Below are 13,097 nucleotides of genomic sequence, written 5' to 3'. Positions count from 1 at the left end.
CAGGAAGTGAAAACCCTGCTTGCAGGTTATGCAGCCCTAATCGTGTGAGATTGTCGAATCGGCTAATTAGCCGGGCGATAAACTGCTTCCCTGCATATGAACCTCCGGGCCCAAATCGTTTAATGCTAGTCAAGCTCCAGAAACAACAAGAAAGTGAAAGTTAGTGTGAAGACACGTGCGCGTAATTTACATACCGGAAGCGAGCTGGCGCAGCCAGTTCCACTGGACAAAGATTGGCATTCTAGTCCAATGCTGAGAATATATAGAACTGGTGGCTCCGTAGTCTTACCCTGCAGATGCTCTCGTTGTACTGTTACATGGTCTGCCTCTGGACGTCCATATTAAATATGCTGTAGCGAGTAGTTAGTCCGAATTTAGACAGCCAATCCCTATGAGTATAGTAACAACCTAAACGAAGTATCTCGAAAACTTTGGGCAGTCCTAATAGACAACTTGAACCGCAAATCGAGTTTTAAGAGGAATTTCGATGGATGGATGGATGGAGCTTCAAGGCAAACATAATCATTTTGGCTAACATCCAGGCGGCCATTAAGGCTTTGTACTCATTCTCCAGGTTGATGGGGCAGTGTAGGGACCCGCTAAACAGCCTGGACGACACGCTAAAAGTCATGTTCCATCGAGTTCCCAGTCATAGGAACATAGAGGGGAATAAACCCCCCGGCAGACGGGCGAACATAAGTTGGGCTCCGCTCTTGATAATAACTCGACTTGCGCTGTCGGCGTTCCAATGCCGACTGTGAACGATGGAATTTACTCACAATATTCGCCGAGTCAAAGAGGATCTGGCTCTCCTATAACAAGACCCAGGCGCGAATCCTTTTGCGCCAGACGCAAATACAGGATTATGACAGTTTGGATGGGGCATTGGACCATAGGTGACCATGCTGCCAGATTCGTCGTGCCCTACAATTCGCATTGTCGAAGTTCCAGAGAGGGGGAAAACCATCCGGCACTTCTTTTGGGGTATCCAGTTCTAAGAAGGGCCACGCTGCGGACAACTAAAAAATGCTTCGGAGACCCAAAGAAGTATCTGGTTGCAGGGTGGGTAAGTCGCTATTCGTCGTAAACGCTACAGGTTGGCTTTGAAGAGCTGTCCCAGCTGGATTTTGCTAATCTTGTCTTTCCCACAGCAGTCACTATCTTAGTTTCTGGCGTCAAAATGGTGCGCTACGGCGATAATTAGGCTTCTCGGGGCGGCCACTGATACCTATCTTCTCACTCTTATACCGAACGTGTTGTACGTTGGAATACTCGATCTTCACTTTCTTTAAGAGGAGACAAAGGTGACCGGTTTTACAAAGAACATGGTGGTTTTTAACGTTTAGTTCCACGTCTTCCATATGCCTCACGACTACAACCACCACCGCGAATGTTCATATCATCAAGTCACATTTAAGAATAATCAAACGAAATGGCACTATGCAGAAAGGGGAACCCGGAAAAAACTAAAGACATTGCCAGAGTGTCATATGAGAGCGGAAAATATCACGTGATATACCGAAGTGAATTATTGTAAAAATTTCCGCCAGTGTTCCTCGCTACTTTTTCTTTTCGGCAGTGTTCTCCATGCTACCTCGAAGTGGCATGTTACAATGACTGTGATACCTATCTCAAACACCTCGACTACGCTGACGATATCTGCTTGCTCTCTCGCTAAAATTTGGACCTGGCTCTGGTTTTGAAGAAAGACGAAAGCAAAACCGAACTGAACCTAAATATCAACAAAACTAAAGTCATTAATCTGACTGAACATCGCACTCTTCTTATCTGCAATACTGGGCAGAACATTGAAGGCGTTGGCGAATTTATATATCTTAATGTCGCTCTAAATTTAACAGTGCAAGATTCGTCTTCGATATTTTTTGCCTGATATCTGTAGCTGTTTCAATACCAATATCCAGTCGAGATCGAGATATTGCTTCTGTGCTCCTGTACGGAAGTAACCGAAAGCTATAAGCCTTCGCCGGGGTACTCTCGCCCGAAATAATTTTAAACGAACAATTACGACGGCATGCGGACCAAATTCTCGTAGACGTGTTCATCAGAAGGCAAAGCTTACAATGGCGGAGGCACCAGCTATGGATTACATGCAGAGTTGCATTCAAGCGATCACATACTGTGTCCGCAAACTTGCCGGTAATTATTATGGCTACATCGTCCGCAAATGCTTCCGCGAAGACTTTTTTGTCCTCCAGGAGCCACAGCAGGGTATCCACTGCCAAGAGCCATAACAGTGGAGAGAGAACCCCTCCCTGTGGGCAGCCCCTGAGACATCCTGCTTCAATAGACTTCTGGCCGACCGATATGTGGATTTTTCTCCCCTCTACCATGTGAAAGATCCAACTGATTAGCAGCGGTTCGATTCCATGCTATCTTGCCGCATCACAAATTGCCGCGAATGAGGCATAATTGAAGGCACCTTCGATGTACTCGTACATGAATGCGCCTAAGGTGTATTCTTTTTCGGACATCGGCTTTTCAATTTTTGCCGTGAGTTCATAGAGTGCTGTCTCCGTGGATTTACCGTTTTGGTAGGCGTGTTGCCTATGGTGAAGTGGCCACTTAGTAATATGTGTATCCCTTATGAACCGATCTACTAGTCTTTCTAGTCTGTGTAGGTAGGTTTTCCTGGTTTAGGAATGAAAAACACCTTCATATCCCGCCATTTAATTGAAATATAAGCGTGTGCTAGGCATGCATGATATATATTCCGAATCTGTAGACCCAGGGCATCCATTCCTTCTATTACTAGCGCAGGGATGATGCCATCCGGACTTGCAATCTATGGAACGAGTTAAATGCCCATTTCACTCGCTCCAATGATACTACTTTGCATGCCAGATTCCAGTCTCTCGGTTGAGGGTTGTATGCGCCTGTTAGCCCCAAGATTAGATTTTGGATGCTGCCTGGGAAGTGCACTTCAAGCAAATGGTTTGCCGTTTGTTCATCGCTTTCTGTGTACTTCCCATTCTGTAAACGTAAATAACCCAGTCTTTGACCAGAATCCGCTTCAGCTTTGAGGTTGCGTTGAGTTAGTCTCTTCGCAAAAGCGGCTCCAAGGTGATCGTTTAGCCGATCTTATGCTCTTCTTTAGAGCCTTTTGTGCCTCTTTAGAGCACGATTAAGGAGCATCCTTGTTGTTCTCCTCTGTTTTGCCAAATCCGAGTTCCGCCATGATGTTTTACCCTTCTTTGGTATCTTGAGTGGACAGCTTTCTTCGAAAGCTTCTCTCATGCTAGTTGTGATCATCTAGGTTGTCTTCTCAATTCCAGCAACGGATTTGATGCGCTTCCCAGGGATCGTGACTCGGGCGCTCAATTTTATTTGATACATCACCCAATCTGTCTTCCTCGGATTCCGAAATGGAGTGGGTGGAGATGGATACATGCCCATAACGAAATCAATCCGTCTGTGATCCGAGAGTGTGATATCGTTTGATACTTTCCACTCTCCGATCAGAGGCGCGATGTCAGGAGATGCCACCGTGATGTCGATGACCTCTCGCCTGACCACGTTGAAGAAATTGGGTTCATTACCCACATTTAGGATCTGCAAATCGGTTCCTACTAGATACTCCAGTAGTCTCGATCCTCTTGCGTTGATGTTCGAACTTCCCCAGCATATGTGGTGAGCGTTGACATCACATCCTGCTATTACCCTCATGCCTCTACTTTTGGCATATTGGATAGCTCTGATGAATGTTCCACGGGGAACGTCTTCTGCTTCGTAGGGAAAATATGCAGAGCCCCATAGTATCTCTTTATCTCCCTGTTGACTTTTTATGGTTAGCTTAGCCGATGTGGTGTCGTCATCACATAGGTCGTTAACCAAGTTAGCCTGGAAGTCTTTGGAGACTACCATGCAGGTGCGGGGTCGATCGCTTCCATTGGCATACAATAGGTCAGCATGTTGGAAGTTTAGGCCCCTGAATGCCCCACCAACAACCCACAGTTCTTGTATGATGTATATAAATGTCTTGCAGCTATTGATCCGACGACTGATAAGTGCAGTCGCCGCTTTACGATGCTGCAAATTTATTTGGGAAATGTGGCGCCTCATCTACGTTTCAGATGAAGATGCCGAGGGCTGCATGTCCCCTTCAATGGTTTTAGAAGCCGACACTTGTAACGTGACGGTCCCCAGCCCATAGTCGAGTCGGCAGCCCAATTTTTCCCGAACTTTCTTAACATCGGGCGCGGGAACGCCGTAGTGAGAAAAGTTCCCGGCCGATCGGCTCTCTCTCCTGTTTTGCTGCCTAGCAGCAACCAGGTGGAAGTGTTAAGGTTGTTCTGTATATCAAGTTGTTCCAGAACCCCAACACCATTTCGCTCTTCTTCTGGAAGCCAGAGAAAGCACTTTTTGATCGATGGAAGCTCAGAGACCCTTTTCAAGGTTAGTCGCGCACCCTCCCACACATCGTTAAGGGAGGAGTAGTACTGCTTGAGCCACTCGTTCGTGTCTTCGTCGGAAAAGTTCAGCCGTAATGTTTTACGGTATACACCTACCGACTCAAAGCAAACCTTAATGCCTTGCGCGGACGCCGTCCTTCCAGCTAGGAGGAGTTTCCTCCTAAGCTGTTCGTACTGCTCAGTATCATAGCCGAATGGATTAGAGCCGTCATACAGGACCCATCCATCAGCTTCGATAGCCTTGGCTGCAAATGCTACTAACCATTGTCTTAAACCCAAACCTTATACGACTTTTGTGTTACATCGAGTGAATCCGACTAATTCCTCACATGGAACTCATCAAAAGCACCATCATTAAAATAATACACACCAAACTAGTTAATGACAATCGTGACCAGAAAAATCACCATAATATGAAGCCTATTCTGTGATATTTATTATCCAACTCAATTTCGCGACTCAAGGACAAAAAGCTTACGTACTTAGTCACTCGCTCCAATCTAGCAGATAAGCGGCAACTACCTATCTTACGTAAAACGTGACATGTTTTCGATGTAAGTACGTTTTCCTGCTACTTTGTATACCTCATAATATCTACCTACAAACTTTGCAATTTTTTCGGATGAAATAAAAAACCACCCCGGGGGAAACTGCATACAAACTTATACACTTACTGTCTACCCGAGCTCAGGGAGGCAATGGCCTGAGGAGAATCTGTTTGCCTTTCTTGCCTCCGTTTTTGGGTCAGCTTGATTGAAGTCCGACGATGAATCTGATACAGGCAGAGAACAAACCATGGGAAATGTAGCAGAAAACCGTGCTCCAACTATCAGGAAGTCCATTAATTCCCTTGAATCCCAACGTCAATAAATACTTAAAGCATTGTACCGCCCACTTACCCTGAATATAAGCCAGCCATTTCCTATATGCAGCATAAAATGGCATTAGCCGTGTGAAGTCACCCGTGCAAGCGCTGATATTGGTAAGTTTGTTGTTTATCCAGCTTGCATCTTCGCCATAAATTCTTAAGCCCTGTTATCTACGCCGCGAAGCAAACACTCCATCGAGAAGACCACATGCGAAATATTGAAATATGATGACCAAATAATTGGCAAAGGCAGCAACCATTTCGTCATTCTCCGATTATGGCGGGTGAATGTTTTTGGGGCGATCTAAAAACGTCCACGGTCCGACATGTAAGGGGAGAATGAATGATTTAATATTCTTGGAAAGCAACAAGACTCCAATCACTCACGGCTAGCGGGCGGGGAATTTCGACTGGGAATATCGAAACGATGCAGTGTTTGTGAATTCGCTTTATCTATTCGGTCGCCGCGATAAGCATAATCTCCACACGTCGATAATGCACTTACACCGGAAACTCTACGGCGGGATTTTCTGCAGGCGAGCGTCATAAGTACGCATTAGGACACCTTTCCCTGGTCCTCGATGGTTCGCTTGCTACAGAAGTAAAACAATTCCCCCGCATTGCGGCAATAGCTGCAAACTCTTCTCGATAACGACTTTATATTCAGGCTCAGGTGGGAAGTTAATCCACGCCGAGAGCGCGGTCAGCAGGTCGAATGGGACTAAATTCGATGAGTGGATCGGAAGCCAATTCGAGTCATGCAACTGTGGGGTGCGAATGCGGAATCTCTTGCGGTGCGTGAAGTAGAATGCAAGCAATTTCATGCAGAACAAAGCGTTTCCGCTTCCAATACAAACTAGGAGCCAGGAAGGGAGGAAAATAGGACAACTGTACAGCAAATAGAACGCCAGTCTCAAAATAAAACATGTAATGTGCAAATAATGATAAAAATTAAAAAGCTTCCACGTGAGAAGGCTCAACCTTGTTTGAAAAGCAACAGCAACCTTTGAAACGCCTTCCACCCTTTCAAGGAGATTTCCGCCAGTGACCTTGTCCCAAACATTTCTGTATTCAACTGAATTTCAAGGAATCCTTTCTCAAGATGCCAATTATCCCCAAAAGTTGCTCATTATAGCATTCATTGCCGGCAGAATGGAATTCCTTGCTTTATCCTAATGACGTCGTCGTCGAGCGAATCCTCAAATACTTCAAAGTGGACAAGGATGCCAAAGTGCGCCAAATGAACACTCTATTAAGCCCCACCAAGGACAAGGGGACGGGGAGAACATTCCAGCCTTGAAGCATCGGAACCACTGCCCACTGGCGCACAAGCACCATTTTCCGGGATGCAGTCCAAAACTTACCGCAAGAGTTTTCCGAATGCGGGGCAGCGTTGTTGCTTAGTCCTTTGCTGGCCATCGCGATGTTTCTAGCAGGTCTCGGGAGCTGTCTTCCGCACAATTGATCTGAACGTAATCCACAAATTCCGAAACTCGTCAGCAATGGAACTGCTCAACACTTTCCTGATTGATTCAGAAATCACTTGAGGAAATGCTTCTTATTCACACTGATCGATCACACAAGTGCACTGAACCCACTGCACGCACCGCCGACTTCTAATTCACCGTTTTCGCGCAAACTGGACAGACCACGAGGGACAAAACAGCACAAACCAAACAGCGAAAATCTACTGGGAGCAATCCACGGAGAACCCAATTTCCAATATGAACTGCTCACGGTTTTGTTTGAATTTGACAACTGCGCGACGTCGACTGTGTTGTCGTTTGCGGAGATTTCGGAAATGATAGCGAATGTATTTGCGAGGCTCCCATTCCTAGAAACGATAATATAGAGTAAAGTATGGTACAAAATATGATGATTCGTTGTGAACTAATGTTTTTCAGTGGAAAAGAAAGTTTCTTCTTAACTATCCTAGCTTTGAACAAGTAAAGTTCCGGAAACAGCATTAACATTCAATGCTCAGCCCTGCCGAGAGCATATGTTGCCATCAAACGTCAAAATAAAGGCATTACGGGGCCCGCATTTCATTAGCTTCAAGGAAGAAGTGGGTTTTGTTGATTATAGTCTTCGAAAGCGGTGTTCAGGAAAAGCGCCAGTGATTGCAAAAGAAAGAATACATTCCGTATAAAAGTAAGTGGTTTTACAAATTCCATCATGTAAAGTTTCGTCTTATAATTTGAGGTTAACTTTTTGTCGTGAGCAGAACCCTAAACTTTGATTACGTTTATGCCGATAAATACGAATTGACATTGTGCTCTCACACGATAATCTGGTGCAAAAACCATCTACAATTTTGTTTTGATACGGGAATGACGGGTCTTTATCCCTAATGAAGCTTCGAACACGACTTTTGCTACTCTTAAAGACATCACATTTTCAGGGTTCTCTGGTTCTTAGTTGCACACTTCCAATATTTTCATATTCCATTAAATACGGTCGCATACATACTACAAACCCTACATATGTGGAGCAGCGCCCAAAAGACACTTGCATGCCAATGTTGCCGGTTCATGTCAATGTGTGCTAGCTTACCCAACGATTTTCTGCAACTTGCACTCTCCCTCTGCTGTTCTGCACGACAAAGCTTCAGGGCATCTCGCACATTTTCGCAATATTTGGCCTAGCCACTGCCACATCCGCCTTCTGATCGATGTGCACGGTCGTCTCATTCTGTTTGATGCAAGATGTTATCGTCCATTAAATCTCCATCTTTTCTGTATAGGGTATCGTGAAGAACGTTACCGATGGATAAAAGAACACGTATTGGCAACAAAGAGGAACCTTAGCCGACTCCGTTTTAGATTTTAAATTCTTCTGAGATTTTACCCCGATGCAGCACATGACATTTTATGCTGTCATATTACGTCCTGTCAGTGGCTGATAGTTTCTCCTGTCGCAAACTTGCACCCTTTGTGAACCAGATCACATATTAATATGTGGCCTGGCTCGGCCATGGGGTCAAATAGATTCTTGCTAACTGCCTTAACCATTTCTGGCTTGGCATCAGACCCCCGAAGGACTGGTCCGTCATTATAATATTTCCTATCTCAAAAAAGGCTAGAGACCTGAACATCTTAAATAGCTTGAGACCTTCCTTCATTTCTGTGTCTCCCAAAATTGTTAATTCCATCATGAAGGACAGGCTGATGGCTTCCATGAGGATTAACAGCTGCTTCCACCTAACTCCTATGGTTACCGAAGGGGCTTATTCACTGCCTCTTGCATGACTGTTTTCTCAAGATATATGTGACCAAGAACAAGGGCTTGTGTGTACAAGCCGCCTCGTTCGATATAAAGAATGCTTATCAAAGGGTTGACCTTTCCATCCTGGAAAGTATCCTTAGTGACTTTCAAGTTCCTACTGATCTAGCTGTCTGGATCATTCTCTCACGCAGGAGGCTAATCGTTGGTGATGAGGCCACTGATGTTTTTAATGATGTTCCCCAATGTTGCGCTCTCCGCCCAGTTCTCTTCAACATTTACACTCTCCCTCTCAACATCAACAGCATATTGAAATTGCTGACGATTTTTTTATTGCCGCAGCTGGCCGTACTGCTAGCTTCTTCGCTCCTCAGCAGACAAGCACACAATTTATTTAGTGAATGTGCGAGGGTAAAATTATTATCCCCAGCTCCTGTTGGGCGCTAAGGAACTTATTGCACTCGAAGTCAAATGCCCAAACACTTTCCTAAAGTTACAGGAAAATTTCGGATGCCAAAAATGGGCTCTGAAAAGTCTACAAAAACTTTCAAACCCTCTTTGATGGACTGAAGGTGAATGTTCCACCCAACTTTTTCCCGAAGTTACTCATGCAAACAAACGGGAGATAACTAGGGCAGGCAAGGTTTCACCCTTTTTGCAACAGATCCTGCCCACCTTCGACTGTAAACTTCACGCGCCTGCATCTTCCCGGACCTAAACCTTAACAGGCGCTTCATCCTCAACAGTGTTTCCAACATCACAGCACATCAAAGAGAAGAGAAGAAGAGCAAACTTACCATAATCACCGATGCTCTCCATGCCTGCGTCCTTCTTGCCTCCAAAACACCGGTTCACTTCCTTGTCCAAACCATTCACCAAGCCCTATGGAGCGCTAACTTGGAGCAAGTAACCCTTCTGTGGTGTCCTGTGCACTGCGGAGGGCTCCCTCAATGAAATCGCTCATTGACTTGCCACCAATCCAAATGCTCAAAGCACCATGCGAAATATTCCTTATTCACCTGCAGGTCTTCTAGCTGGGGTCAATAGATTTATGCTAGAAAACTGGAAGTCTTTTCCAGGTAATCTCCCGGTCCAAGGGGAGATTCTTTGCTGGCTTATTTCTCCCCCTACCAGTTTTGACTAGTGAACTCTACAACCCCCTTCGAGAGCTGAGGAGGAAACTCTAAATCAGCTTAGGTCTGGCCACACTTTCAGCAAACCTTTCTTAAAGCTCATGAAAATCATAGAATCAGACATTTGCGATGAATGCAGGGTTTCTGAATTCAGTGAGCATTTAATTTTTCATTAACGGAAGCAAAGGTAAGCCTCTAACACTTGTGATTTAATTTCTTTTCTTCTTCTTTCGACTTTAACTTTTTTTAAGTCTTAGCTTCTATTGCTTTTTCAAGCAAGGAGGCAGCGGATGAACTAGCCAAGAAGGGAGTAGGGACGCCTTTACACGGGCCAGAACCCTTCTGTGGAATCGGAAACGGTTTCATGGCTATGAATCTAAGAAATGAAGAGGAACGGTTGAGGGAACTATACCGGGCGGGCCTACCGGGGATGGAGTAGTCCAGGTTGCTTATTGGGGGATACGAACCCATACGCACAAAGGATTGCTTAAACCTTACCAAAAAGAACCTCCGAATCGTAGTGGGAATTGGGGGATACGAACCCCTAGGGATATCTACGGACATTGCCTGCAGGTTTTGTGAGGAGGAGGACGAAACCTCTCTTGTACAAAGTAGGTCGAGGCATCTGGGAGAACACTTAATACCAGATGCAAAGCTGAAAGATCTGGAAGTAGGGAACATACTAAAGTTCCTAACGGTTATAGGCCTGCTTGAGATACTATGATCAATAGGTACACTATAACCAGTAAAAGGGGCACAATAGTTCTTTAAGGACGCGGTGCGACTTTCCCTTAACAGAATAATAATAATCCACCATATATTCTCTATGGGGTTAAGATCAGGATTTCGATCTAACTACTGTAAAAATTTTATTTGTTTGTCATTTAAAAATGATTTCGTGTATGCAGAAAAGTGTACCGTGGCGTTGTCATGTTAGAAATTCCAGTCAATGTTATTATTCTCATCTAAATGCGGCATCAAAATGGCTTCCAGAAGCTCAGTATAAATTACTGAGTTTATTTTGGTTGGTACGATTCCCTGTCGAAGGTTACCGGGGAAAAAATGCCCCCCAAACCATAACACTGCCGCCTAAAAAGTTGCGGCTCATTCGAGAAGCTTCATTTTTTTTTAGATCGTTCCAAAATGCCCTAAATCCAGCTGGGCCGTAAAGGTTGAATTTCTTCTCATGCGAAAAAATTACTGCCTTCCATTCTTCTTCCCATTTCATCCACGATCTAACAAATTTGAGACGAGCCGTATTATTTGTCGGTATTGAATGAGGTGCTTTAGCAGCCTTTTTATATTTAATGCTGTTATAAGCATGGAAAATCTGTTGCAGCCGTCTCTTTTTAATGGGAAGAAGTAATTTCGACATGATCTGGAACGAACCAAAGTTTATTTCTAGTAGCTTCCCCCTTAATCAGGGCGATTTCTCTTTTCCCGATTTTTTTATATCCACACGGATGCTTTTTGTAGCGTATTTTCCTTAAATCTAACAAAACTCCCTATAACTCCGTCGGATCTACCAATTTCCCTCAACATCGCTCTCATTGTGCAGCCCGAATCTTCCATTCTGGCAAGTTGGCTTTTTTTCTTCGTTTAACACTTTTCCACGATTCATCGGTATAATCTAAGCTAAAAAAGTTAAAGTTGAGCACTGTTTTACGTAGAGCACTACAAAATTTCACGTCACACCTTTTAATTACAAAAAAAAACTTTTCAAAAGTAATTTTATAGACGTTTTAGCTACCTGCGTTTATAAAAATTGCACACTTGCGAATGATTGCTTTCGACCAGAAGCAAAATATCATACAACATTTTTCAGCTGAACTAAATGCCGCTGTCATAACGAATTCTCAAGAAACAAAAGAACTTATATTCCCTTCAATTGTTTCACACAATCTTCGCGTTGTATGCATTTTCTAAAAAAAAGAGGAAAAATGTGACTGCGTATATAGAAATTGCGCTCACGGGATTCTTATAGTTGGTGCTCTGATAAATAATTCCTGATAGTCCCGATAAGGATTAAATCATTACTTAAAATAGAGCGACACAGTTGTCTTAAAAAATATAATTCATATTTACATCTATACGTAAAAGTTGGTTGACCCCCGTTTACTGATGTCCATATATATATCTTCTTGCTTTCTTTAGTTTTTTTAATTTAACACCAAGTAAATAAATTATTCGTTTCAGGATGGGGAAAATCAAGAAAGTCAAACCTCCAAAAAACTCAGCAGCTCAAAATTCAATTGCTGATGATAAAGATGATGTACCACAATTAGTCAGCATTTCAGCTGCACCGAAAAGCAGTCCTAAACAAATCGAGGGTGCAGAGAACAAAATCAAATTTGAGAAATCCTCCGTAATGAAGAAGACAATAAGCAAAAAAGAAAAACGCGCTAATAAGCGTAAAAAATTTACTTCCAAAATAGACTTGATAAAGCAACAAAAGAGCACCATCGATCAAAATAAGAAGATGAAGAGGAAAAAGAAACAAGAAAATAGAGCTCCTGTCTGCAGTTTGATGACACTCAAGGACGCACTTCCGTCTCTTGATGAATTATTCAAATTTAAATCGAGTGAGATTAAAACCGGCATTGCCGAATATGATAAGCCGAAAACCAAGTGTCAAATTAAAAAGGAGAATCAACAAAAGAAGAGACGCGAAATGCTTGGTAGGTTGAAACGATACACTGAACTATTGAAGGATCCCGACTACATAAAGAACCCCCGCGAAACGATTGTTAATCATATTAAATTTTCGAGAGATTTAAGTGATAGTTAATCCTGAATTATAAGATATTTTTAAGGTATTTTTAGTGTGAATTTGAATATTGAAATTTACAAATTATAATATATATAATGACTAGCTACTAAAATAACAGAACATCTACCTCTTTTATGTATTTTTCGTGCTTCTAGCGGAAATCAAAATTGTAAACATAGTTTCTTCTCGTCGCTTGGTAAGTATTTTTTATTTTGCGAATACCAGTATTTTCAGAAGACCTTGTCCCAATCTTCAGTTCAAGGTGTCTACACTGCACTGAAGAAGGGAACAAGTTGTTCCCGAAATACCAGCACTTGCAAAATATAAAATACTTGCCTAGCCACGAAAATGGTATTTACAATTGAATCAATCAGTTTTAAACACTGACGGGATTCACCGATGGGTTATGTGGGAAATTTATGAACACGCCAAGAAAATGTTTTTTCCAGATCAAACCATTCCTTAAGCCAATTTTCGACTTCTTCCTAATTTCTAAAGTGCTGACTCCTAAGTGAATGCCCCATTGAAGAAAATAATTATAATCGATTGAATGTGATGAGTAGGTAAACCAACCACTGGTTTTTGACGGGAGTTATTTTTCGGTTTCTTGTTGCTCATTCTGACCATTTTTTCACCAATTGAGCATTTGCAATGATAGTATTACTTTTCCCCTA

At 43.1% G+C, this 13,097-nt stretch overlaps 2 protein-coding genes across 3 annotated transcripts in view; one reads left to right on the top strand and one right to left on the bottom strand.

Moving 5' to 3' along the window:
- The window catches only part of LOC119649686 (UPF0687 protein C20orf27 homolog), a 316,347-nt gene extending 309,326 nt beyond the window's left edge, over nt 1–7,021 (bottom strand). The window contains exon 1 of one of the 2 annotated variants that reach the window (XM_038051948.1): nt 6,663–7,021. In XM_038051948.1, the coding sequence (XP_037907876.1) occupies nt 6,663–6,717 (55 nt within the window). In that variant the 5' untranslated portion in view covers nt 6,718–7,021. The remainder of the gene's footprint in view (nt 1–6,662) is intronic. The other variant, XM_038051949.1, reaches the window with a different exon arrangement.
- Nucleotides 7,022–7,294: 273 nt separating this feature from the next.
- On the top strand, nt 7,295–12,550 carry LOC119648729. Its single transcript, XM_038050544.1, has 2 exons — nt 7,295–7,449; nt 11,850–12,550. Exon 2 carries the CDS (start codon nt 11,851–11,853, stop codon nt 12,439–12,441), a length of 591 nt encoding a protein of 196 aa, XP_037906472.1. The 5' UTR covers nt 7,295–7,449; nt 11,850; the 3' UTR covers nt 12,442–12,550.
- Nucleotides 12,551–13,097: the final 547 nt, after the last annotated feature.

This window comes from Hermetia illucens, chromosome 2 (genome assembly GCF_905115235.1).
Source record: "Hermetia illucens chromosome 2, iHerIll2.2.curated.20191125, whole genome shotgun sequence".
Taxonomy (NCBI): Eukaryota; Metazoa; Arthropoda; class Insecta; order Diptera; family Stratiomyidae; genus Hermetia; species Hermetia illucens.
This window is presented reverse-complemented; position numbering and strand designations above follow the sequence as displayed.

What these genes read in the sequence shown, in the direction of transcription:
- LOC119648729 (XM_038050544.1), top strand. Translation starts at nt 11,851, where the DNA reads ATGGGGAAAATCAAGAAAGTCAAACCTCCAAAAAACTCAGCAGCTCAA.